The sequence below is a fragment of the Notechis scutatus genome, chromosome 2 (genome assembly GCF_049901735.1).
Source record: "Notechis scutatus isolate UNSWTSFEM ecotype Mainland chromosome 2, rNotScu1.2, whole genome shotgun sequence".
In the NCBI taxonomy this organism is placed as follows: Eukaryota; Metazoa; Chordata; class Lepidosauria; order Squamata; family Elapidae; genus Notechis; species Notechis scutatus.
In genome coordinates, this window is record NC_142010.1 from 38,299,937 (window position 1) to 38,327,202 (window position 27,266).

A 27,266-nucleotide genomic window follows, 5' to 3' on the forward strand; every position below is an offset into this window, starting at 1 on the left:
TAAAGACACAAGACCCTGTTGTATTAAAAGAAATTACATAACTGAAATTACAAAATTACAAAAAAAAAAAGATAAAAATGAAAAAAGGAGCATAAAATGAAGATTGTAACTAGTGAAATAGAACTGAAACCTAATCAGAGTAGCATTACAATAAGCTTTCACTGTAAAAAGACTTTGGAGTTATTCATATGATAGGAAGGTGGATTAATTCAAAGTATGGGTATATGAATGTTTAATGGAGGGCATTCCCACATAAGGTTTTCTCATTAATCTAGAATACTTCCAGATGTCTGTTTTTTATGCTATCATTTGCGTTCACGAGCTAAGGGTTTTGTAAATGGAAAGATTGTTGGAAGTACCCCTTTTCTTTTATACAAGATTGTGGTATTAGTGAGACAATTTAAAGAATCTTCTGTGTGTCTATTTGAATAGCTGTCTATGGCCAGTAGGGCTAAGGAAAACAGACCCACTTGGTACTCCACTTGGTACTCTTGGTACTGCTATACAAATATATAAAACCATGGGTAAAACTATGGAATGTTGCACTAACTGCATAAATAAATATATGAAAAATTGTACCACAGTGAAATATCAATTAGAAAAAAGAAACAGAATATATACAGAACAAGCCAATGATATGATGTGATATGTATTTGTTAGTTATTCACATTCACAGTTAGATATGCTGTTATGTATAGATACATGTTAATTAATTATGAATTACAGGAAGAGGAGAAGAGGAGGAGGAGGAGAAGGACTTACATCCCATGTTATGACCAATTCAGACCTGCTGCCTCCACCTCCACTTACTTCAGATGGTGGCACTTCTGGAACTGTGAAGAAGAAAACCAACATTATATGTTCTCATATGCTGATAACCTTGTTAAGGTCTGGTATGGGGCAGCTGGGCAATTAACTGCTTCTGAACCTTTGAGCAATATTCAGTATCATAATGGTATACTCTTCCATATACATTTACAGGAGTTGGGGATTAGAAGCACTTTTTCTAGTATTTCCTTAGTGCTCATTTTGGGTGGTGATTATAGAGGAGGACATATCATGGACATATCATACCCTACATTAATTGTAGGGTATGATGGGGCTTAGTTCCTCCCCTTTATTTAACATCTACATCAGGGGTGTCCAACTCCCAGGGAGTTGAAGTCCACAAGTCTTAAAGTTGCCAAGGTTGGACACCCCTGATCTACATGAAGCAGCTGGGAAAAATACTCATGCATTGGGAGAACAAGTAGTCCTTGACATATGACCCTGACTTAATGACTGTTCAAAATTATGATGGGCCTGGCCTGTGTGCTTTACAGTTTGTAAAGAATTTCTGGTATTGTAAAAAGTCATGCCACACAAACATCCCTTGAAATGCACTCAGATATATGCATTTCAAGCACTTGGGAATTCCCTTGCCTTTATGTCCGGTTACAATATTCCATGGTCATATGACCGTGCAATTTACTGACTTCTTTTTTTGCCAGTTTCCAGCAAAAAGTTTACATTTGGAAAAATGTGCTTGCATTTACAACTGTGGCATTTACAACTTAAGTACATCACAAATATACTAAATGACTGCTGCAAAAACTATTGTAAATGTTGTTTACAAAATCAATACTGGTTATGTGAGTGTCTCGACTTGTGATCGTAATGACATATCTGGTTCCAGTTGAGATTGTAAGTCAAGGACTACCTATATTATGCTATCCTGGAAAAAAAGAGAAAATATATGTATGCACATATATGGCAAAACAGACTGTATAAGGCACACAAGCAATATAGGCATTGGCAGTGTTAATATTAAAAATTCTAAAGGAAATCTTATTCTTATGCAATAAATTCCTGTATAACACTTCTGTTCAATAATCACACAAATCTACTTTATTTCCTTACACCTTAAAATTGTAAAATAAGATTTTTAACTATTGTATGCTAAACTCTGTTCTTGTATCTACATTTTAATTTTATTTTTCCAAACTTTAGCAAAAGAACTACAATATAGAATAATTTTATTATTCCCACATAGGTTTTTTTTTTCTCTCCACTGATAATATTCCAGAGATAAACATCAAACAAGACTAATTCTTAGTGATCTGAGGGTTTAAGATACATCCACTTGTTATGGCTCATCTAAAGGTGTTCATTGGTGTCAAAAACAATGCATTAACGTTGCCAGCAGAAAGCTGTGCTAAAGACATTCTCTTATGGAAGGATTTTTTTTAATTTAAAGGATAGGTGACTCTGAGTTGACTGAATTTCAGTAGCATAGCAATACTGCATTTTTCAATCTTCTTTTTTGATTGTTTTAATTAATATAATTTTGCATACTTGTCCTTTCATACACTGTCAAAGTATTAATGATTTGATAGATGCTGAATGACACATCCTCCTCCCATCTCTTGAGCCAGATTGGATAGTGAGCTGGGAAAATATATTACAAGGGTTGCAAACAATAAGACCCACTTTGCTATGTGGAAATTATCAAATGAAACAAGCAAACAAAGAGACCCACTAACCTGCCTCTTCAGTTCTTACTTTTTCTGAGGATAAACTAGGTTCTCCACCTCCAATTTTGTTGTTGGCAACTACACGGAATTCGTATTCAACCCAAGGGTTTAAATCTATTGCAGTAGCCATGAATGTTCTCCCATCAATGACATCAGGAACTGTCATAACACATTTTGGAAGAAATTATGAATTTCTCATTTTTTTCAAAAGTTATAAAATTTCTAAGGATAGCTGTAAACTTTACCTGTTCTGGCTCTTTGCCAACCCACTGAAAATGGTGTCCTGGCCTGAACAATATACCCAGTGATTGGACTGTGATTATCTAAGCCCTCATACCAGGAAATTTGAGCTGTTGTAGCTGTTATTTCATCCACTTTTACATGCTCTGGAGGTCCAGGTGAACCTGATGCAGCAAGATAGTACATTTTAAAGTAGGTTGTGATCTTGTAAGTTAAAAACCATTAACACATAATACCAAATGATTTTTATTCTTCCACCACTGTAAATAAGAATTAATCAATTTCTAGAGTAAAAAAAAAAATGTACATTCACCAAACCATTGATTTGTTATTGTTATTATTTATAACAATAAATAATAAAAGGAAGCTGTAAAATAAGAATTCAGCAAGAGGACAATAGATTGTGCATTCTTTCTAAGATGGTTATTCAGATTTCTCTACTTTTAAATTGTATCTTTTAATTTAGTCTTCATATCCTGTCCTGAATCTGTCAATGTGTTGAATATGACAAGTTGTTATCTAAAGCAGTTTTGCTATGAAGCTTAACACAATATCAGCACCATGGACAGCAATACAGCACTAGGGAATTTACTTTTCTTCTAGGAGGAGGGGAGGTCTTTGGGAGCAGAGCAGAGCAAATTAAAGCCCCAATGAAAAACAATTTTCTATTGTTGAAAAGTTCACATTTAACACATTCTCCAAGTCATTTTCTTTTTAGTTCATTATAATTAGGGAGGGATTGTCTTTATATTTGTATTTTGAAACTTTAAAAAATATTTTATTGTCTATATTGGAAAACAGACTACAAATTATTATTATAATGGCATTATCAGCCTCAGGTTGAAGTGTATATTTCCAAACACTGCTCCATTCTGAGCACTTATGTTTAAATAAGAAAGCTTGCAAAATTAATTCACACATGCAGGTAATTTGATGCGGAAAATACTATTCTTACCTAAACCTTATCCTAAACACTAAGCACTGTGTCTGGAAGAAAGCAAAGTGAATTGTGAATCAATTGTGAAGATGCTTTTCATACAGGTCATTTCTGAAGATGCCAGTAGTATTTATAAATGCAATAGTTACTTCAATTATTGTGAAAAATGCTCTTATACTTTGGGGCAATTATATTAAGAAATGTAAGCAGTACCAATCTTATAAAATAATGCTAAATGGAAGGTATTATGTGGTAACCAATGATGGATTTGCACTGGTATAAAATGCTAATGTGCTGCCAGAAAGCAAACTATTCACTAATTTTGTATTTAATTGTAATTTCCCTACCTTTCAAAGAATGCCTCTAAGTAATTATTTATGTAACTGGGACCAGTGGAATGAATATGGACACTGAGCAGTGGAAGTATAGTCCAAGGCAAAATTTTAATAGCAAGACCTCCAATCCCATAGAACCAAAAAGTGTTGTTTGATCTGTAGAAAAATACTTAAAATACATAGTTTTGAGCACCCGTAATTAAATTAATTTCTATTTTTAGAATTCATTAATGTATTTAATTCACTATTAAGGTGAACTTGTCAGAGAACCAGTTTGGTCTAATGGTTAAGGCACCAGGCTAGAAAGCAGGAATGAGTTTAAGTCCTGCCTTAGGCATGAAAACCAGCTGGGTGAGTTTTGGCCAATAACTCTCTCTCAGCTCAGCTCACCACACAGGGTAGCTGTTGTGGGGAAAAAAGGAAGAGGAAGAAGTATGGATATATTCACCTGGAGTTATTTGTAAGAATAATAAAGGTGGGATACAAATAAATAAAATAAACTGGCATTTCCACTAAGATAAGTTTCTATGTTGTCATTGCTTGTCTTCATTCACACAAATATATACATACATGTTTGTAAAATATACTGTGGTTAAAAGAAATTCATTCTCATGCTCTAATTGAGGAAATTAGATATAATACCTCCAAATGGTATTCCTTAAAAAAAGATACCTCGTACTATAAGATCTGCTGCAGATGATACACTATCCACTTCAGTCTTCACCGTACACACATACTTTCCACTGTGTTTCAGCTGAATATTCCTAATCATTAAGTCTCCAGAGGCACTCTGTTGGGAGGATTAAAAAATGGTAACCATTAGCTTCTATTGCAATATAATTGATCAGTTTCAAAACATTCCTTTTCTCAGATAAAGAGAGAGTGCAGTAAAAGCTGAGATCTCAAGCAGAAAGTAATACAGTACAGTGATAAGCAACATAACAATGTAGTACTTCTAAATTTAAAGGTTAAAAAGATTTTGTTGTATCTTTTCTTGGAATCTATGACATTTTTAAGGAGAAAATTGGAGAAACTGGAGCACAGTCATACTTGCACCTCAGATTGAGAAAGTTCATTTCAACAGTTTTAGAGAATAACCAGCTGGGTTTGCATGGAAAGAAATACGTATGTCAAAATGCTGCAAAATAAGATACCAAAGATAATTGGATGCTTCTCTTTCTAATGAGAGAAAAGACAGAGGAGATAACTTAGGAAGCTGCTGTGGATGTTCTGGGAACTTTCAACTGAATTAAGAACAAAAGGGGATATGTATAGGGAATGGAAGACGGTGTTATAATCACCAAGGTGTTATACTAGCAAAATGACTAAGATCTGCAGGAAGAAGACTAAAGCACTGAATCTAAAACCAATCAAAAAGCTTTCCCCACTGTATCAATTATAAAAGAAAGAAAAGGGAAAGGATGTATCAATTTCTAAAAAAAAAAAAAACATAGGACAACAGTCATGGAGAGAAAGGCAAGTACCTTCAATTCCTATTTTGCTTTAAGGGGAACTGCATCAAAGCAGAACAACTAACAAAAATAGAAGCAAGTAAAAAGGTGCTAACTACATGAATTTCATTTTTATTTTCTATCTCTAATTACCATTCATACTTTATTTTTGCATGATAAAGTCTGTATAAGATTTTATTCCAGGTTTTTCACCACATCTACGTTTGGCTGTTTAACCTTTTTTATCATGTGTAAGGCTTTCATCCTGTCTTTCCCTGGATATCATGACAGGTTGTTTCAAAAGTGACTTGGATCTTTTTTTCTTTGAAATTTTGGGATATTTTTCTTACTTTTTTGTTTTTACAATATTTCTCATTTCTTCTCATTGTTTCTCAGGTCTCTTTCACACAAGTTAAATGTACTAAATCTATTCCTTGCTATGATCTTACAATTAAATTGTGTATCATAGAATCCCAGAAACATAGATCCGAAGAAAGCTTGGAGGTCCTCTACTTCAACTCCTGCTCATGGCAGCAGTGCTTATACCACCCTTCATAAATGGTTGTCCAATATTTTCATAAAACCTCCAGTGATGGAGTAGCCATGACTTCAGGAGACAAACTGTTTCATTGACTAACTGCTCTCACTGGCAGGGAATTGCTCCTTATTTCCAGGTTAGATATATCCTGGAAATGTGGTACTCCAGAGTATTATACTCCCCTGTCTTTATATTTATATGATTGAAATTGTCCTATAATTAGAAATTCATCTTTCTCCAACTTTTATCAAAATAAGCAATTACTAATGAGTGGTAAATGTATTACACTTCTAGATTACCTCCTCCAATCTCTCACAGAATTATTCAGCCTTTAACTACTACATTGCTAATCATAGCATACAATTGTATAACACTGATTCTAAATGAATTAGCCCTCAATTTTAGTAGGCATGATTCTGTTACTTATGAACTATAGACCAAAACTTACTTAGCAATGTCAGTGTTATGACTGTTCTTCCATGTCTTAACAAGGTCTCATATCTTTAACAGATAACAGATAATCAGAGTTGGAAGGGACCTTGTAGGCCATCTAGTCCGGGGATCTCCAACCTTGGCAACTTTAACACTTGTGGACTTCAAGTCCCAGAATTCTGATCTAGTCCAACCCCCTGCCCAAGCAGGAGACCCTATACCATTTCTGACAGATGGGAGTCCAATCTCTTCTTGAAAGTCTCAAGTGATGGCGCTCCCACAACTTCTGGGGGTAAGCTGTTCCATTGGTTAATTGTTCTCACTGTCAGAAAGTTTCTCCTTATTTCCAGGTTAAATCTCTCCTTGTTCAGTTTCCATCCATTATTCCTTGTCTGGCCTTCGGGTGCTTTAGAAAATAGCTTGACCCTTTCCTCTCTGTGGCAGTCCCTCAAATATTGGAAGGCTGCTATCATGTCTCCCCTGGTCCTTCTCTTCACTAGACTAGCCTTGCCCAGTTCCTGTAACCATTCTTCATATGTTTTAGTCTCCAGTCTCCTAATCATCCTGGTTGCTCTTCTCTGTACTTTTTCTAGACTCTCAACCTCTTTTTTATAATGTGGTGACCAAAGTCTTACTAACGCTTTATAGAGTGGTATTAGTACCACTTTATCTTGGTTGTATCCCTCTGTTAATGCAACTTACGATTGCATTAGCTTTTTGGCTGCTGCTGCACACTGCTGACTCATTTTTAGCTGGTTGTCTACTTAGACTCCAAGATCCCTCTCACAGTTACTGCTATGAAGGCTGGTTTCACCCAGTCTATATATGTACTTTTGGTTTTTCTTGCCTAAGTGTAGGACTTTACTTTTCTCTAAATTGAATTTTATTTTGTTAAATAAGTGTTCTAGTCTGTCAAGATCCATCTGGATCCTGAGCCTATCTTCTTGGGTGTTAGCTACTCCTGCCAGCTTCTGATTTAATGCATCCCATTCCTGTTTATTTCATTTCTATTTTGTCAGCTTCACTTTCTCCCTTATTCTTCCCATCCCTTTCCTTCCCCACTTTCAATATGGGCATCATTACTGACTGTAATATCTTCTGACCTGAGCACCAACATTTGGCATCCAAACTTGTTTAACTGTTTCAGCTATGTCCATAATTTGTTTTCTTGACAACAATTCTGAAACTGTTTTCCACTGCCTTCTTCTGAGTGTTTGGATTCCCAGTGCAGATAACATTTTATTTCAGTTCTTCTCTTCTGACCTTATCAGCAAAGTGACCAACCATAAAACCACTTTTATTGCTCTAAGGATCATTAAAGCTATTGATCAATCTGTCAAAAGTCTAAGTAGAAAAAGGATACTCAAACATCTATGATTTTCTTTGACCAGATTTAGCTCCTAATTAATGAAAATAGATTTCAGTTATGAGGAAATAACTCCTTTGTCACCTCAGGAAATGCTTCTTCATTTGTTTCCAACAATTTAATCTTTAGTCTACCACCTGATTATGTTATTATTATACTGTGATGATAATTGACTATTGTCTTATAAAAGAGGCCAAAGGGCCGAGCCCTTTTCTAAGAGCTTTAATTTGATTAGAAGTTTCTGGTAGTTTTATCATTTATGTTAGTGCTCCGCATTTTAGCACCTAAGATTAATTTAAACTGGAGATACCAGGAATTGAATTTAGGATTTTCTGCAAGGAGAAAATAGGGTCCAGGACTTAATCTTGAATATGTACTGTAGTATCATTTGGCATTAAACTATTGAGTTTTAAACCAAAATTAATATTTTAAAAGTAGGAATTATCTGGTCACATTTTAATCCCTTGCTAATTAATGAATATATTAATTTTTCATATTTCTAGGTTGTACTCTGGGAAAGCAATTCATGTTATCTCAATGAACAACAATTAATAAAAAAATTGGTTTCAATCTCAAGTGAGAATCATAACTAAAATAACAACCATTGTTATGCTGCCTCTACTTTTTTCCCCCTTCTGATTTCCATGCCAAGCATTGAGGTACTTTATGCTAGCACATAATCATTTACTTTTAAAACAAGAAAGAGAGCTTTGATTGGAAGTTAGAATAAAACTATTCTGCTACAGAATTGTTGCAAGAAACATAACTATACCCTGAAAGAAAAAGGTATTGTCTGGCAGTATTGCCTCAACCAATTAATATCTAAAATGCAATTATATTTATACATATAGTTTGCTAGTAACTTTTGGAAGAAAACAAATTTTGCTTTTTGAAAATGGAGATTATTGGAGAGAATAAATTGAACATTCAAATTGTAACACACATATAGGTAATATTGAACTGGACAAATTCAAATTAGGAATGATTGTTATTGAATGGTCATAAGTTGAGGACTGCCTGTATTTGTCCTTTCAAATTAAGACTCCTTAACACAGGGGTGTCAAACTCAATTTCACTGAGGGCCACATCAGCATTATGGTTGCCCTCAAAGGGCCGGTTGCATGTAAAACTATGACGACTCACAGCGGCCAGGTGGGCATGGCTGGGTAGGCATAGCTGGGTGGTCATGGCTGGATCGCCGTGACTAGGTGGTCATGGCTGGTTTGACGCTGCTCACTGGGCAACTGTGAGCACCTTCCTTTTACTGGGACATCTGACCCTATGCCCTTGCTGCCTGTGTGTGTGTCCAGGCAGAGTAGCCAGTCTGGCTCAGGTGGGCCAGGGCTGAAGCAGTGGAAGTTGGCCCCCTCGTTGTCTCCAGGGCGGCCCTGCAGGCCAGATCTAACATTGCGAGTGGGATTTGGCTCACGGGCCTTGAATTTGACATGTCTGCCTTAACACCTTGGTTCATGTATTAGGGACTGAATATATGTGATACCACTTTCCCCGTTTCATAATGTCCATGAAAATGTTTCCCCAAAAGTAAAGGAAAGAAACAAGAAGGAACAGTCTGGGATCATTTGGTGATTTTTAAAAAAAGTTTTTGGTATTGCTTTTTCTTTCTTTTTCTGTTTTTACTTAAAGTCAATCGGGTGGTTGTTCAAAAGTGTTTAAAATGCCATCACTCTTGGAGGAATTGAAGATGAGTCTTTAAAAACAGAAAGAAGATGCAGAAAGGGGAGGAAGATCCTTTGGCTTCGTATTTGAATTTTTTGAAATGGAGATCCTGAACTATGAAAAGCAAAAGGAAAAGCTTCAAGAGCAAGAAGAAGGGCAGGACAAAGAAGAAGCCATTTTCAATGATCAAATAATGCAAAGTGTGGGAAAAAGGGGAAAGGAGTTAAAAGTTTGAGATCAAAGGGAACACCCCAAAAGAAAAATAGTCTGAAAAAGAAGTATAACAGCAAGGAGAAGCAGAAAAGAAAACTACAGAAGAGAAAATTAGAGAGAGAAGGGTATAAAAAAAGGGATGAGAAAAAGGGGGGAAAGATAGAAAGGGAAAGAACTTATGAGGGACAAAAACAGGAAATAAAGAAAAAGGGGAAACGTACTAGGATTAAAGGTATTTGCTCATCTAGAAAACACAGAGACAATGGTTAAATTAAGTTAAAAGTGAGGATTCTGCAAAGGTACAAAATATAGTGTTGTGACAGTAGAATACTGTAATGAGTTAGAAATAAAATAAGTAAATAATCTATGAGATAAAACTGTATTGTTATGTAATGGTATGTTTATTTATAATTAATGCAATAATAAAGAAGAGAGGGAAACATTGCAATTGTTACTAAAGATTGATAAAATATTGAAAAGAAATGTGGAAGATTTATAAGGAAATTTATACCAGTTATGAGAATGAATTTGAATAATTATTTTGCTTATTAATAGTAAATAATTTATAAGATAAAACTGTATGACTATCCAATGGTATGCTTATTAACAGTTAAGTAATAATGAAGAAGGGAGGGAAACATTTCAATTGTTCTCAAAGATTGATAGATATTGAAAAGAAACATGAAAGATTTACAAGGTTCATACCAGTACTAGATAATTTTGAATAACTATTTTGTTTACTAATGTTTATATATATATATATATATATATATATATATATATATATATATATATATATATATATATATATATATATATATATATATATATATATATATAGTTTTTGCTATGTTTTTAGAATTTTTCTTTTACATTTTCAAGGGAAGTACCAAGCAGAGTCTGAATGATGAGATCTACATGATATAAAATAGATATTAGAAATTTGAATGTTATAATTTTAGAATGCACAAATTCAATGTTTAATGAGATTTCACATGATAATAACAATAAGATTTAAAGGTGTTGCACTTCGATTGGCAATCATAGGGGGAATTTTGCTTCTTAAGAATGTTGGAAGAGAACATATGAAATTGTGACAAGACAGACGAAAGTATAAATACAATGAATAAAAAGATATAGAAATTTAGGTAAAAGAAATACAATTGAATAAGAAGAAAATGAAATAACCATAAAAGAAAATTAAGAGAAGTAAAGGGAGAAATAGTGAGAAGTTTGAAAAAGAGTAATAAGACATGAAGTTGAATACATAAGATGAATATGCATATGAAATTGTGTCTGTATGGAAATGTGATAACCCGGAACCATACTGTACTCAAATAAGATGTTTTATTTGTTTTATTAAAACTCAATAAAACTTTATTAAAAAAAAAAGAAAATGTTTTCCCAGATTGTCTGAGTTATTGACTTCAGTTTAGAGGAGTGTTTTCCAGTTTGCAATCATATTTCATGTTCTGATGTATTTTTAAAACAGACACTTAGAATGAATCTTATTTTGCTATGTCCAGTTTAATTTATTCCATATATTCATATTGTTTATGGAAACATACATTATTCAGTTTGAATGCTTTAAACCTTAAATTATATCTTCAATATAAAATAACTTCAGTCAATCTGTTGACTTTGCATTTGTTTGTCATAACTGAATGGCTATTCCTTTACAGAAACTAAGCAAAGAAATAAATGAAGACCACATTCTTTTTTCTTATATAAAAAAATTGAGGCATTTGGAATCAAAGCATATAAATTCTCACATTAAGTAAGAAACAGCAGTGTAAAAAAATCCTCAAGACAGCACAGTGTGTGTGCGCGCGCACATACACATATGTATATACTAAGTATGGGATGTATATATCTCCCTTATTTAGTGTCTCTTTCAGTGACCTATTCAGTAAAATTAATCTTGTTTTAAATATTCAAAATATAAACTAAATAGTGCATCTGTTAAAGAGAATAATTTTACTTTAAATAAAAGCCTGAGTATTTCTTTGATGCAAATAGAAAAACCCATACATGTATAAATCCATTCTCTCTCCCTCTCCCTCTCCACCCACTCTCTGTATAGATAGGGAGGGAGAGTGAGTAAAATGCTATAGAGAGCATTTATATTTAGCTTGAATTATAATACAGGTGGTTTTTGACTTATGACAAGGATCAGAAAATTTGTTGTTAAATGCTGCGATTGTGAAGTGAGGTACCACATACTTTAAATTTGATTTTGTAATCTATTTTAACACTATTGTTATTGAAACACCTGCAATCATTAAGCGAGATATCACATGACCACAAATTAATATCTCCCCTCCCTGTTTCACAATTGACTTTGCTTGGGGAGCTGGGAAGATCATAACTGGTGATTACATGACTGCAGAATGCTGCAAGCACTGTAAATTGAAGCTGGTTGACACATCTCTGCAGGGATGCTGAGACAGTTGTAACTGTGAGGACTAGTCATAAGTCATTTTTTTTCAGCACTGCTGTAACTTTGAATGGTTGTTAAATAATGATTATTGTTAAGCAAGGACAATGGTTGAATGGTTGTTAAGCAAGGACTACCTATACTAATAATTCACCATATCACTAAAATCAATATGATCCATGTAAATCAATCTTGAATGCTATGATCTGTGGTGGCGCAGTGGTTAGAGTGCAGTACTGCAGGATACTTCTGTTGACTGCCAGCTGCCTGCAATTTGGCAGTTCATATCTCACCAGGCTCAAAGTTGACTCAGCCCTCCATAATTCTGAGGTGGGTAAAATGAGGATCCAGATTGTTGGGGGCAATATGCTGACTCTGTAAAATGCTTAGAGAGGGCTGTAAGGGCACTGTAAAGCGGTATATAAATCTAAGTGCTATTGCTACTGCAATAGAGAATGAAAGCTCTGAAACTGTCAATGTTTCATGTAGTTTTTGCAGCGGAAGAGATTTTATTCAGTTTCAGCTAGCAAAATTAGATCTGTGCTACTGTAGATAGTTTAGAGTGACAGGAAGGTCACGTTTCCTGATGTGCAGTTTGCTGACCCATAGAACACCAATTGTCAACAGGCTGGGTGACAAACAACAGCATTATACTACTGATACCTGCACAATTTCAGTTGATATCAGTCTTTCTCAAATCATAATCGCAATGTTAATAATTCAGGGAATCTTGGTAGTTTCCTAGCATAATCTGAGTTTATATTGTTAGACCCTATGGAAATTAGTAGATGATTAGGAACCCGTCATTTCTAAGATTTTTACCATCCAAATTTTAAACAAACAATAATAGTAATACTTAAAAGCAGCAAACTTTAAAAACTCACAAGGCAATTTTAAAAATTTCATGGGAACAAAAACTATTTTAAGCTGAAACAAGGGAACAAGAGGCCATAGCTAAAGAACTAATGAAGTTATGGAAATACAAAAAGTTTGCCTATTTGAAAATGGAACATCAATGGCAATGTGCACAGATCTCTGGAAAGTTATTTGGAGCTGTAACCAAAATGGCCTCTTGAACCAAATTGAGCAAAACTACAAGAACCCCTATTTGTTTAATGACTGTTCAAAGTTACAACGGCACTGAAAAAGTGACTTATGACCATTTTTCACAGGTATGCCTTTTGCAGAATCCCCACGGTCATATGATTAAAATTTGGATGCTTGGCAATTGGTTTATATTTATAATAGTTGCAGTGTCCTGAGGTCATGTGATTACATTTTGCAACTTTCCAACAAGCAAAGTCAATGTGGAAGTAGGATTCACTTAACAACTGTTTTACTAATTTAACAACTGCAGTGATACACTTAACAACTGTGACAATAAAGTCCATAAACTGGGACAAAACTCAACAACTGTCTTGCTTAGCAACAGAAAATTTGGGATCAAATTTGATGTCAAAGACCACCTGTATAAAATAAGTTTCATGCTATCATAAATTATTTAACCACAAAACTATAATCTTAATGCTAGTTATAGGAGCCCTGGTGGCGATGGGGTTAGAAAGCAGTATTACAGGCAAACTCTGTTCACTATCTGGAGTGTGATCCTAATGGACTTGAGATTGACTCAACCTTCCATCCTTCCAAAGTAGGTAAAATGAGTATCCAAACTGTTGGGGGGCAATATGCTGAAATTTTGTAAACTGCTTAGAGAGGGTTGTAAATTACCATGAAGCGGTATGCATATAAGTCTAAAGAGGAATATAATTGGTGTTTTTTTATTTTTGCTTTTTCATGATTCCAGGTCTAATAATAAAGCAAATTTACACAATTACATTATAACTTACCCCACCCACTTTCTCAAAATGGGATGCATCTTTTCTGAAGTCAGTCAATGCACTATTAAAATACCATATGAAACTTATATCCAGGAGTGGGTCATGCTGAACTTGGCAGGGTAAAATTATACTTTCTCCTACAGTCACATCCATATTTGATGGTGCCAGTGTTATCCGGGTTGGATCTGCAAACAACATATAGAGTCAGTTCTAGCTCCTTGTGCTTAATGTGTTACATTCATGATGCTTTTTAAAACAATGTTCCATTAAGAGTACACTGAAGAATCTGTGTCAACTCAAAGCTATCCATTAGGTTTTCCAAACTCCATCTATACTCCAAGAATATTAACAACAAAAATAAATTAATAATACTGTAATCATGTTATATTTGCAAAAAATTAACTTAATTTTTTTTAAAAAGGCCAACTAGATACAGTTTGATAACTTGTGTCCAGTCACCCTTTAGAGAAAATCATGTAGAAAGATTGAGTAGGGTTATTTGTGTGTATGCTATCGGGTTGTTGGTTTCGTGTTCAATAACACAGTTATTGAAACAATCATACTTTGTAAAAATGTGCATTTTGGTTACCTCAAAGTGTGAATACCAACGAGTTAACAGATAATCAGAGTTGGAAGGGACCTTGTAGGTCATCTAGTCCAACCCCCCACCCAAGCAGGAGACCTTACACCATTTCTGACAAATGGCAGTCCAATCTCTTCTTGAAAGTTTCAAGTGATGGTGCTCCCACAACTTCCGAGGGCAAGCTGTTCTATTGGTTGATGTGGCTTACTCAGAAAATCATAGTTAAAATAAAGAAATGGTTAACCCGATAAACCTTAACAAATCCAAGCCTCACAGTTCTCACACAATAAGATAAATATTATAATATGATTATTATGGCATTTGTTTGCCACCATATGATGTAAGGAGGATAAAATATCCTTCGTCCTTTTTTTTTTTTTGGAGGGAGGAGGGTTAATATGAAATGTAAGAAGCAAAATTGTTTCAGTCTAGTTCATGTTGTCCCTCAAACTCCATGGGGAAAATGTAGGGAGCAGAGAATAATTTTATTGTGTAAAAGTTGTTCCTGGTCCCTTTAGGCCTGCTACGGGCACCACAAAAAGGATGTTGATAGTGCATGAAACTTGCAAGATGCAGGTTGTCCATTAATGCAGAAGAGGACTAAAACAACTCTAAGTTATTTTGGAACTTAAAAAAAACATTATTGATCTATTATTTTAATATGCAAATTACATAAACTAGCTTTTCAAAAAGAATGTCCCAAGTTGCAAGTATTTCTTTCACAGGTATTTGTAGTGAGAAACATTGATTAAAAATGGTGGGTACAATTGGGAAATCAATTTTCTATGTGTGATGTACTATGTATCAAGTGACCCCAAACCCTGGACTGCAGCCCACTACTGAGACTTCAGTCATTCGGAACTGGGCCATGGAAATGGTGGGCAAGGACACACATGCATCCCCTTTTAAGTGAGTTGCACGTGCATGTTTGCTCGTCACTCATGTGGAACCATCCTTTTTCCCTCCCCTGCTAGTCCACAAAGCTAGAAAGGTTGGAGAACTCTGCTATACATTTTTAAAAAGCGTGGGGCTTTGGCTGTCTGTGTCCATCATGACACTGTTGTACCAGGTTTCCTCTTTTATTTGTAGACAAATTTGTATTTCATTTTCTTCAGTAAATGGAAAAGATTCTGTGATGATTTTCTTTACTCTCTCCTGCTGCACCTTACTTTCTAATTGTGTACAACATCTTCTCTTTGCCAAAATTGTTATGTTATTGACTATTATTCTCTGTTGACTGATAGATCAAGAAAATGTTGTCTTTTGAACTTTTACTGGAACATTCCATGACTATAAATAAAAGATCATTCCCTGTTTAGTTCTGTTTCATTTCTTCAGATTCTGGAGGGGAGATCCATGACTACCTCTTAGAATATTAACATTTGATGGCATATCTTAACCTCTCGTGCCTTAATGCTTTTAATAGATGTTTCCAGAGGCTTAATGGCTATTCCATGCCATCTGCACTGGCAGTTCTGAACCTCAGAAAAATTGTACAGTGTGGCATTCATAGCAATTTAGAAAGATCTCAAATTACATACTTCATTTAAATTATGTACACTATGTTATCCTAACATAAGATAAAAAATTCAAAATCAAAATATCTCCTTCACACATTACTCAATTAATATAATTTTCAAGTAAAAGACTATTAGCTATCTAATTACCTGTTACTAATAAAGTAGTTGAGCTACTAGCTTTTCCAAACTTGTTTTCTGCCAGGCAGGTATAACTCCCAGCATCTGATTTACTCACATTAGCTATTTGGAAACTTCCATCTTTTAAGAATGATATTCTAAAAACAAAAGATGTAGAAAAAACAAGGTTACATTTTGGGAGATGTATATATGTCTACAACTTAAGAGTTTAAACAATTAAAATATTTACAAATAGCTCTAACAATTCTAATACGTTTCTGTACCTGAGATGACAGAGTAGGTTTCATATTGTATTCATTACATAAATATTTGTTTGGGAAGTTCCCTCTAAATTTCCACACTTCATTGAGGATGAAAGCAGATCTTCTGAAAATATGCAACTACTTATGGGTAGTCATTATGGGTGATGCCCTTTCCAGAAAGCAAATATGGAATGGAGGATTATAGCTCCCTCAGAATGATTAGAATGTACCTTCTTCCTCCAAAGAAACCAATAAGATTTTTCCCCCATTTGCAATCTTTTCTCAAGCTGTGAAAAGGGCAAAGGTACAAATGATCACATTTGTTTTTTCCCTCCTTGTTTGGAGTGTTTTAACAATGACTGTCTACAGTACTGTGCAGTTTTTGTTTGACTTAATGTTAAACAAAAACAGATTCATACAAGACTCAAAGTAGCTGTCCCGACTTTCAGAATAGTTTCAGCTGCAACTGGGCCTCCAAGGAGCAGAACCAGAGAGGTGTCTTGGAGAATTAACTAGTGGTGGGATTCAATTTTTTTTACTACCAGTTTTGTGGGCATGGGTTTGTGAGTGTGGCATGGCTTTGTGGGCATGGCAGGGGAAGGATATTGTAAAATCTCCATTCCTTCCCCACTCCTGGGGGAAGGTTACTGAAAAATCCCACTTCCTCCCCATCCTAGTAACCTGCTTTCCAGCTCTGTTCTCCTGTGCAGGGCAACAAAAGAAGATCCAACTGGGACTCAGAAGGCAAAGAATAGATGGGGGCAGGGTCAGTCAGAGGTGGTATTTGCCAGTTTTCTGAACTACTCAAAATTTCTGCTACTAGTTCTCCAGAACTGGTCAGAACCTGCTGAATACCATCTATGAGCTACAGTCACAGTACTCAATAAGGCAGTTTTAGGAATTAACCCTAATCCTAATATGTTACCACTCTTCCCAAATTTTACAAGCTGTTCCTTTGATCGTTTGCATGCAGTATAAGCACTACTAAGAATTAGACAGCATAAGCATTATTAAAAATATGAAAGTGGGAATTGTCTGAAGAATAAAGGATGCACTTCTCATGTACTGTGGTCCTCTTTTCCATGCCAGAAGAATAGTTGAACCAGCCTGCTACTTCCCCATTCATATCTTATCATGATGATTCATACAAAAGCAACATATCAAAAGTAGTTGAAAAATATCATTAGTACATTCTGCAATCGTGTTACATTTTTACAACTTTAGAATTAGAAAGTTCTTCAAACCTTTATTTGGTCTCTGCTGGCTCATTAATAGACTGCTCTTCATTGTATAATTGCAGCTTCCAGTTTAAAAAAGTAACTGAAATAAGGGATACATGTATCGGGTGCCTTTCTACACTTTCAGCCATCATCAAAAATCATGCTGATTAATTTTGAAAATTAATTAGTTTCTATTCCAGAGGAAATGTTATAGTACAAATTTCACATCTTCTGGAGCAGCTTCTGAATGCTGAGAATTCCTGGTTTTCCTACTTTTAGGATTCCACCCTCTTACCAGCAGAACCCCCCGAAGTACTCTTATTTTTCCCATTGAATGAGAACTGACTTGTTACTTCCCCAACTTATTTTCTTTCTCTTTCCTCACTGAAAAACTGAAGTGAAAACTGAGATTGAGAGCACTTTGCCAGCTATTTTCTCTTCTAGTACTCTCTTCAGCAATTGGCTAGAGCAGGGGTGTCAAACTCAATTTCACTGAGGGCCGGATCAGGGTTGTGATTGACCTTGGGCAGTCAAGGGGGGGACATGACCATCTCAGTGTGACTTGTGTTGGGGGCACAAGTCTGTGGTGGCCCAAGCTCTCTGCCAGTGAAAATGGGATCCCAAGCTCCATTTTTGGCTGCAACGGCCTCCTGCAACCCTCTGCTAGCAAAAACAGAGCTCAGGAGGGGGGCACACAACCCTCCCGAGCTCTGTTTTTGCTGGCAGAGTCACTGCAGGCCAATTCTTTGTTGTTTCCATGGCGGCCTCGCAGGCCAGATCTAAGCACCCTGTGGGCCAAATCTGGCCCACAGACCTTGAGTTTGATACCGCTGGGCTAGAGGAGCATTGGCCCACACAAGAGCAGGAAAATGGGGACTCTTGTAGGGTGCTTTATTATGAACGTTATTATTATGAGGGAAAAGGCTGATGAGGGAAAAGGCACTGGATGTGTACAAGGGCCCTTTATGTAGGAATTTGGTGAAGAAGCAATGTTTTATTTTTTTCCCCCGGGTACGGATTGGGGAGCTGAATGCTGAAGAATAAAACTATAATAATGGAAAATGAGTGGTGAGTTAAACAAGATGGACACAGTGGATACAAGATTTATCAACCTTGTTCTTCTAAAAAATTAGTTACTGTCATTTCACATTCCATGCAAGCATTTTATGTCTCAAATTATATGAAGTATATATTTCTTTGCTTCTTCTCCATCCACGTGAAACTCCTGATTTGATTTCTAATCCACTGCATCAATTAATGTTTGGCAAGACAGGAAAACTTGCTCTGAGAATGAGATCTATGACACCCAGCTCTGCTTTGATACAAAATCAGTCTCTGCCCTCAAGAACACTTTGGAAAACATGACAAAACAGAACTGAAACATGACTGATGCGCATGTTATGATTTCATTGGGAGAATAAGCAATAATGAAAGAGGAGAAGTGTCAAGCCCAGTATTAACATACGTGTAGCCATTTTAGTTAATATATATTCTTTTTCTTACTTTCTCTTTGGCAGTCATGGGGGAAGGGTTTGGGGCTTGCCACATTCCTAAAGGGGGAGGATTGGAGAAAGAGAGAGTTGTTTAGGCTACGTGATCCTTCTTCCCATGGGAACCTAAGCTGTCTGTGCCTAGGCACTGAAGGTGGAGATTTATGATATCAAGCAACATTGAATTACTTCTATTTTGGGGGGTTGTTTCTAACTTCTAATATGTGGGGTAATTCCGGATTGTGTCAGATCCAGAATTACCATGGACTTTGCCAATTTGATGCTTTCCTAAATAAAAGAAATTGTCTTGGAAGATGGACTTTGTGCTTTTCTTTTTAAAATGGATTTCATCACTTAGAAACCTGACATTATTCTGGATCTCATAAAAACCATAATCTCGGAGAAGGGTTGTTATTCAGGGCCCTGAGCCCTGGCTGTTTACCTGGAGTTTTGGGTAACAGTAAAGACTCAGGGAAGATGGCAGAACAACGGGATCCAGGGGCATCGGAATGTGAGTGTAAATTCTGTGGGGGGCCTTGTGTTAATTTGCCAGTTGAGCAGCAGGCCTCCCAACGAATTCCCCAGGAGACCATCAGAGTAACGATGGTCATGGAAGATATTGTGTGCCAGCTAGGGGTTCATCCGAAATCCCTGAGTGAGTGGTCTGGAAGCACAAGTATCCAGTGGATGGAAAGAGACCTGCTTGGCCAAGCAACCCTTCCTGACCCGTTCATCGATCGGCCATTAACTGCAGCCAGGGAGTTTTGAGCAACAATCTTAGAGTGGAGAGCAGCAACAGGTCCCATAGGCCTATGGGAGACCACAATAAGCCAGTTGAATGGCAGTATCAAACGGCAGTGTGAAGCCAAACCTTCAAGGATCTACCTGACCAGCTGGAACAACTTGTGATCGGATGCGAAGGTAGGGGCCGGCAAAGGAGGCAAATTCTCACCCGGAGAGATCATGAAACAAGAGCTTCCAGCCTGTCAACCCCGTTGTTGGAAGGATATTCTCCTCCCAGAAGAGAGCAATCTACCGCTGCGGGAGATCTTCCACCATTATATCATTCAACCCCAAGAGTGGAATGGAGAGGAGTGAGTAGAAGGGGGAGTCCACAAAGAATCCATCGAGGAACGAGCTCTCCCCCCACTTCATCTACCTCCAGCTGACCAAATTCCTCCGGGATGGGCATTTTATCCAGGCAGAGGATGGGTTCAATACTTCAAAAGGTTCAATTTCCAATTGAAATACCTCCGAGGGGGGAAAATCTATTAGTAGACGCGCTGTCTAGGAAGCCCCAATCTGACTGTAAATGAGAAAAATTATTTCACCCAATCATTCCACCATCCTCTCAAGAGACAGCTCAAGTAATCACATGGGCACAAGCCCAACCCTAAAAAAATCAAAGACAAATCAGAAATGACAAGGAAGTTACAATATTTAATTTATTTGAAAGGCTATCCAATTTTACAAGTGACGGGTTAATAGCTGGAAAGTAGATGCTAATAGATTGGTGGGGAAATTCTATGAAAAATATCCAAATAAGCCAAAACCGAATTCTGTGGGTGGCAGAGATGGTTAAAATGCACATTATATGATTGTGTTTAACTTAATTTCAATCTTTGTGTATTTTGTTTCATTGCAGGGATTTCTTTTCAACTGAGGAGGGGCAGCCTGTCAAGCCCGGTATTGACATATGTGTAGCCATTTTAGTTAGGCTTAATATATATTCTTTTTCTTACTTTCTCTTTGGCAGTCATGGGGGAAGGGTTTCGGGTTTGCCACATTCCTAAGGAGGTAGGAGTGGAAATAGAGAGAGTTGTTTAAGCTGGGTGATCATTCTTCCTGTGGGAACCTGAGCTGTCCGTGCCTAGGCACTGGAGGTGGAGATTTATTACATCAAGCAACGTTGAATTACTTCTATTGGAGGATGTGACTTTTGGGGGGTTGTTTCTAACTTCTAATATGTGGGGTAATTCCAGGTTGTGTCAGATCCAGAATTAACCATGGACTTTGCCAATTTGATGCTTTCTTAAATAAAAGAAATTGTCTTGGAAGATGGACTTTGTGCTTTTCTTTTTAAATTGGATTATATCACTTGGAAACCTGACTTCCAAATGTTATTAAATAAGCTTGTTTTATAATCTCAAATTGCTTTTAGATATTTCTACAGACACACACAGATCACCTTTCTGTATCAATAAAAAACAACCTTGACAGCTCCATTGATTTTGCAATAGAAAAAAGGATCACCATATTAAAACAATATACATTATCTAATTATAACAAACAAATTATCAAACACTGAGATATTAATGAACTGTATTAATAATATTGGTAATAATGGATCATGTCAGCTCAAAACTACATGTCTCAGAATTACTTTCTAAACTGACATGAAACAAATTGATAGCAGAAAAAAAAGCTTTATAAGAAATAAAGTAAAAGTATCATTGCCAAAACAGGCCAATGCATATAGCAAAGAAATAATAAGAAATGTCAAAACAGTAGACAGCCTACTTTTACAAGATGACTGAGGACTGAGAAAAAAAGTGCACAGATTGTTTAATAATGAGCCCTTTTCAAAATGACTGGCTCCATTAAAATAGCCAATCTTTTAAACTGAATATTGAAAATGGAAACATTGCAGCTTCCTCCATTTTAATGTTGTAAAATGATAGCTATGATTTATTTATTAAAATATCAATTTCATTGTTTTAGCATTGCATGTGGATTATGAGTACTCTTTGGCATTGATTAAAAGTGCAATAAATGCTTAATATTGACTTCAATAATTATCCAACTGATAATATAAAAGAGAAAGAAAAATAAATATATTTTTCTACATTGACCCCCTATTAAGTTATTCACCCTCAAGTGAAGCTTTTTTAAAAAATGGTCTGTCAAAAGCTCTGTAAAGGGAATTAGCTACAGTGACTAATGCAAAACGATAGAGAGGGTTCTAATCTAACTATGCCACAATATTTATAATCCCACCTATAATTGTTCTAAATGGAGATTAAAAACTTTAAATTTTATATAAAGGCATAAAGCTCAGATTATCATATGTATATGTGTCTGTATGCATGCGATTAATTATTTTTATGAAAGTGAGATTGATAGTGCTTCGCCTTGAAACACATATAAACAATAAAGCAAGGAAACTTTACATTAATATTACATATATTTCATTTCTCCAAACTTCATAATGATATAAAGTAGCTGAAGGTTTTCTGGATGAAATTAGAAATACAGCAATAGTTTCTCTGATCTGATATAAACAAAACAAAATTGCAGTAGGACTTTATTTTTTTTTTTTAAAAAATCCATGTATATCAACACTTTTACTATATATAGAAACAAAGCCAAATATATTGACTGATCATATTTGTAAGCTGAGAATGGTCTATCTCTCTTTTTTTTAAATAAAAGTTTTATTTATGTTTTCACAAAACATACAAATACAAATATTTTTTTTGAGAACAGCGTGGCCCCAGGTTATCACTTCTCCATGCAGACACAAACTCAATACATATTTATCTTACACATTCTAATCCATATCTTATAACTATTTTCACAATTTTTTCAATAGCTTTTCCCTTTCTTTACTTCCTATAGCCTTATTTTAAATTATCTCATTCCTTTCTTAATTCAATTACATATCTTTTTCTAATTTTTAAAATCTTTCTAATCAATGTTTTTATACTTTCGTCTGTCCTGTTTACAATTTCATATTATCTTTTCACATAAAACAAATTTTCCCCTGTAATTACTAGACTGGAGTGTAACATCTTTGTATCTTTTTTCAAATCTTTAAAAATTTAAGTTACATCTTTACAGTTATAACATTCATTTTCTAACCTCTATTTTATAACACATACCTATTTTCAATCGAATTCTGCTTGGTGCCTTCCCTTAAAATACACACTAAATTCTTAAAAGAAAAAAGTACATGTCTATATATCTATGTATATATGTATAAAAATAGTAAATGGAATAATTATTCTATTCAAGTACAGCTCTGCCATTAATATTAATAACAATCTTTTACATTTCTATTTCTTTTAACAAACATTACCTAATAATATCAGTTGTCTTTCACTTTAATCATCTATATTTCATATTTTACTTATTACTGTCTTTAAATAAAAAATCAAACAATAGTTATTAACAGTAGTCAATAAAGTTATTATTCTTATTCAAGTCCATCTTGTCAACTGATAAAAATCTTCCATGTTTCTTTTCAGTTTTTTTAAAACATTTTTAAATCGAGAGCCTTATTCTCTTTACAAATATTCCACTACACATCAATAGAAATTTTTTCTATCGCTTTAATCATCTAACATATTTTCTAATCCTTTTCTATTTCTAATATAACAATGCTATCCAATGCACCCTTGCAGAATCCTCTCCTTAAGTTAAATTTTAACCATTGTCTCTGTGTCTTTTAAATAGGTTTATACCTTTAATTTTTGTATGTTTTTCCTGTACATCTATATCTTGTTTCTGTCTTTTGTAGCTTCTTTTCCTTTCCCTCTTCCCTCTCTTCTTCTCCCTCCCCTTTTTATTCCCTTTTCTATCTGATTCTCCCTTCTGTGATCCTTCCTTCTGCTTCTTCCTGATATGATTACTTTTCAAATTACTCTTTTTTTTGGTTGTTGCTTCAGTGCTTAAGTTTTTAACTCCCTTTCCCCGCTTTCACTTTTTTTACCCTGCTTAAAATTGGTCATTAAAGATGGCTTCTTCGTTGTCCCACCCTTCTTGTTCTGCCAGCGTTTCTTGTTGTTTTTCATAGTTCAAGATCTTCATTTCTAAAAATTGAAATACAAAGCCAAAAGATCCTCTTCTGTCTTGTGCTTCTTCTTTTTGTTCTTTTAGTCTCATTTTTAACTCTTCAAGGAGTGATGCCATTTTAAAAAAATTTAAACAGCCCCCAATTGATTTTATTTTATTTCATTAGGATCCTCCATCCAAAATTCCAGGAATCATCCAATAATCCAAAACTGTTTCTTGCTTCTTTTCTCACTTTCTCTTTCCAGGGGCTTTGTTATCTTATAACAAAGTTTCAGCTACAATGTATCTTTTGCAAGCCTTGTTAAAATTCTACTATCAATTTTTTTTAAAGTTCCAGGTGGTCTTCTCCATTTTCCAGATTCCACCCTCTTTTTTCCTTTTCCCCTCTGCTGCTTTCTTTCTTTTTTTAAAGAAAGTTTTTAAATTATCCAAGAATCTTTATCCCTTTGACACTTTATTTTCAGCTAGAAATAGCCTATTAATGTCAAAGTGGATTAGTATCAATTTCTTATTCGAATCTCTTCTTCTAAATGTTCCAAGTCAGTTAAAACTGTCGATGTTAGAGGAAAAAAAGCCAATTCCATTTCCTTTCCCTTTCTCTTTCGCAGCTTAAACTCTTTTTTAGGAATAGTATTAGTCTTTAAAATTCAGGTTCCAGGTACCTTAAATAGATGTTCTCCATTCAACCCGGTCAGTCAAACTTTCTCCTTTAAACTTCCTCCTGCACAATCTTGTCCTGTCGGGTTCTTCTTTGAGGTGGCCATTTCTGACCACTGCTGCAACCGCCTTTGGAAAAGGGAGTAATGGCCAGCTGAGGAGGAGAGATGTGGCTCTCCTCAACCCCGCTGATGGCTCCCCCTTCTTCACCACCTCTATGGGGTGGCTTCAGCCCCGAATCTGGGTGGCTTGGGGCGCTCCAGCGGCAAGCACGGATCAAAACCGCGCACGATCACAATTTTGGTCCATCGCCGAAGAAACCCAAACTGGAAGTCCCGAATGGCCTATATCTTGTAGTGTATAAGTTTAGAACAAAATGGTCCAACCTGTAGTATTCTATTATTACTTGATTATTACTAGTTGGCTGTATTCTCATGTTTTATGAAGCATATGGCTATAGGAAATAATGGGTACTCAGAACAATCTTTCTTTCTTTGCTTTTTGCCCCAGGTTCACAGGAAGTAGCCTTTCTGGCAGTCTGTGCTTATTGCTTCCCATCATTCATCCAACAGAGTAAAGGGCCAGAGAAATGGGGTTGACTAAATCAAGAAATAGCAGCTCTCAGTTGCAATATTAGGGCTAGAAAATAAAGCCTACCTGCATTTGTATTTTAAAAACATCAAAGCAGGGGAAAAAAAAAACCAGCTAAAGATATTGCTATGTGTATGAGAATACAAATGCAAATTAACTAAAAATGGAAATACACATTTTGGCTTTATCTCAAAGCTCCAACAGGACTAAAAAACCAGCATGCATTTTCAACAAGTGCACTGTCAAGCACATCAACAGCATACAAGGGAGCACAGAGTATTTAAAGAGAACCCAGCTCAAGAAAATACTCAAACCAACAAAATTCAATTTATATACTGTACTGTATGCACTCTGAAGAATCATTCCCCAAATAGTGCAAGAGGATCTTTTAAAATAGCAAGTACCAAACATTCAACAAACCCAAATGCAGTCTTCATCTTTGTACTTTCACAAGCATAGATATCAAATATCAAGCACAAGAGCCAAGCTTAACTCAAGTAATCAAACTGTTAGAGATAAATCTTTTTGAAATTATTACATTTGCTACATGTTTATATGAACTCTCTGTTCTATTGATGCAACATTTTCCAAGTGTCTTTAAAAATGAAATCTCATTTCATTTTCAAGGGCATCATGAAACTCCAGATACCAATATTGCCAAGGCATGTCTGAAAACACAGCAGTGCACATATAAGCTTTTCATATACTTACCTTCCACCTATTTTAAATAGGCAGGTAAAAGTCATAATAGCAACATTCTAACTTTTAACCAGCATAAGGACAGTATGGTCCAATCAATTAACAAGCATAAAAAATACATCAGAATCTTTAAAAAAAATAATTCTAAAAAGCTAAGGATATATAAAAGGATATATAAGAATGTATATATAAAAAACAAAAATCTAAAAGGGATATAAAAAGAAGGGTAAGAGCATGGGTATTAAGGGACTGTAAAGGTTAGTATATGGCAGACTAAATCTCAGTATCACTTCAGAATTATACACTAGATGCTCATCAGGACTAGTTTATGGCATAGGTCATCATCTGATGGATTTTGAGCATTGCGGATATACCTCCAAATGGGTTTCTAAAGCCTTAGCTGAAGTTGGTTTCTGTTTATGGGGCAGCTTTTTGGGGTATCAGATGCTTGGGTTTGAATTGGTTTCCTTGAATACTGCTGGTGTGGAGTTTTAGAGGAGTCATTATTAATATCATTTTCACTGCTATTGATGGAGTAGTCACAGTAATGTGTGGTTTTCTGCACATCCAAATTAAAAAAAATCAATAATATAAACATATATTTGTAGACTATGAAGCGGTGTCCATATTTGACTTTCAGTTCTCCTAATGAAAATAGGAGAAATTTTTGAAATATTTTAAAGATCACTGGGTATATTCAGACATTAGATGTTATAAAACTGGTTTCCTTTACATTTTGGTTCATGCAATCATTTACAATCTTCTACTTCTGTTCAGATCTTTCTCATGGGAGTTTGCACTTGCAATCTTTTACTTTCTTAACTGTACCATGACCGCAAAATGAAATCAGCCTGACAGAATGCTGCATTTTTTTAAAGAGCTAAGTCAAACTAGATACATGGATAACAGAGCTATTACCCTTCCCATCTCCACATGTATGAAATTGAAGCAAAAACATTCTTATTTAGCATTTAAAATAATACGTATGTAGGTCTGAGAGGCAGTGAAATTTCTTTTCTTTCTTGAAATGTAACTTTCTTATATCTTTTCTATATCCATGCCTCACTTTTTAAATCAGAATGGGAAACAGATAATTAAATGGGTCAAAGGCTATATGCAGTTAGCACATGCATATAGAATTCTGTTCTCTTCTTGTACAAAACTGCTTTCTCATGATTTTATATGTGAATAGAACAGACACAAGACTTCTCCTCCTGCCTTGTCCAGCCCCCAGCTTGGTTTTTATTGCTTAGTGTGCATCTTTGCAAGACTCATACACATTTAACCTGGAAAATAGTATCAGACAACAGTCATTTACAAGAATATCACTCTTCAAAATGCTCACTTTATTTGCA

The 27,266-nt window shown here is 35.3% G+C and overlaps 1 protein-coding gene across 2 annotated transcripts in view; it reads right to left on the minus strand.

Moving 5' to 3' along the window:
* LOC113419540 (contactin-3-like) overlaps positions 1 to 27,266 on the minus strand; it is a 210,520-nt gene that overhangs the window by 16,566 nt on the left and 166,688 nt on the right. For both annotated transcript variants that reach the window (XM_087954589.1, XM_087954591.1), the window contains 6 exons: positions 16,228 to 16,355; positions 13,987 to 14,162; positions 4,698 to 4,815; positions 2,759 to 2,917; positions 2,523 to 2,672; positions 763 to 833 (listed from right to left, as the gene is read on the minus strand). In XM_087954589.1, coding sequence (XP_087810715.1) covers positions 763 to 833; positions 2,523 to 2,672; positions 2,759 to 2,917; positions 4,698 to 4,815; positions 13,987 to 14,162; positions 16,228 to 16,355 — 802 coding nt within the window. The remainder of the gene's footprint in view (positions 1 to 762; positions 834 to 2,522; positions 2,673 to 2,758; positions 2,918 to 4,697; positions 4,816 to 13,986; positions 14,163 to 16,227; positions 16,356 to 27,266) is intronic.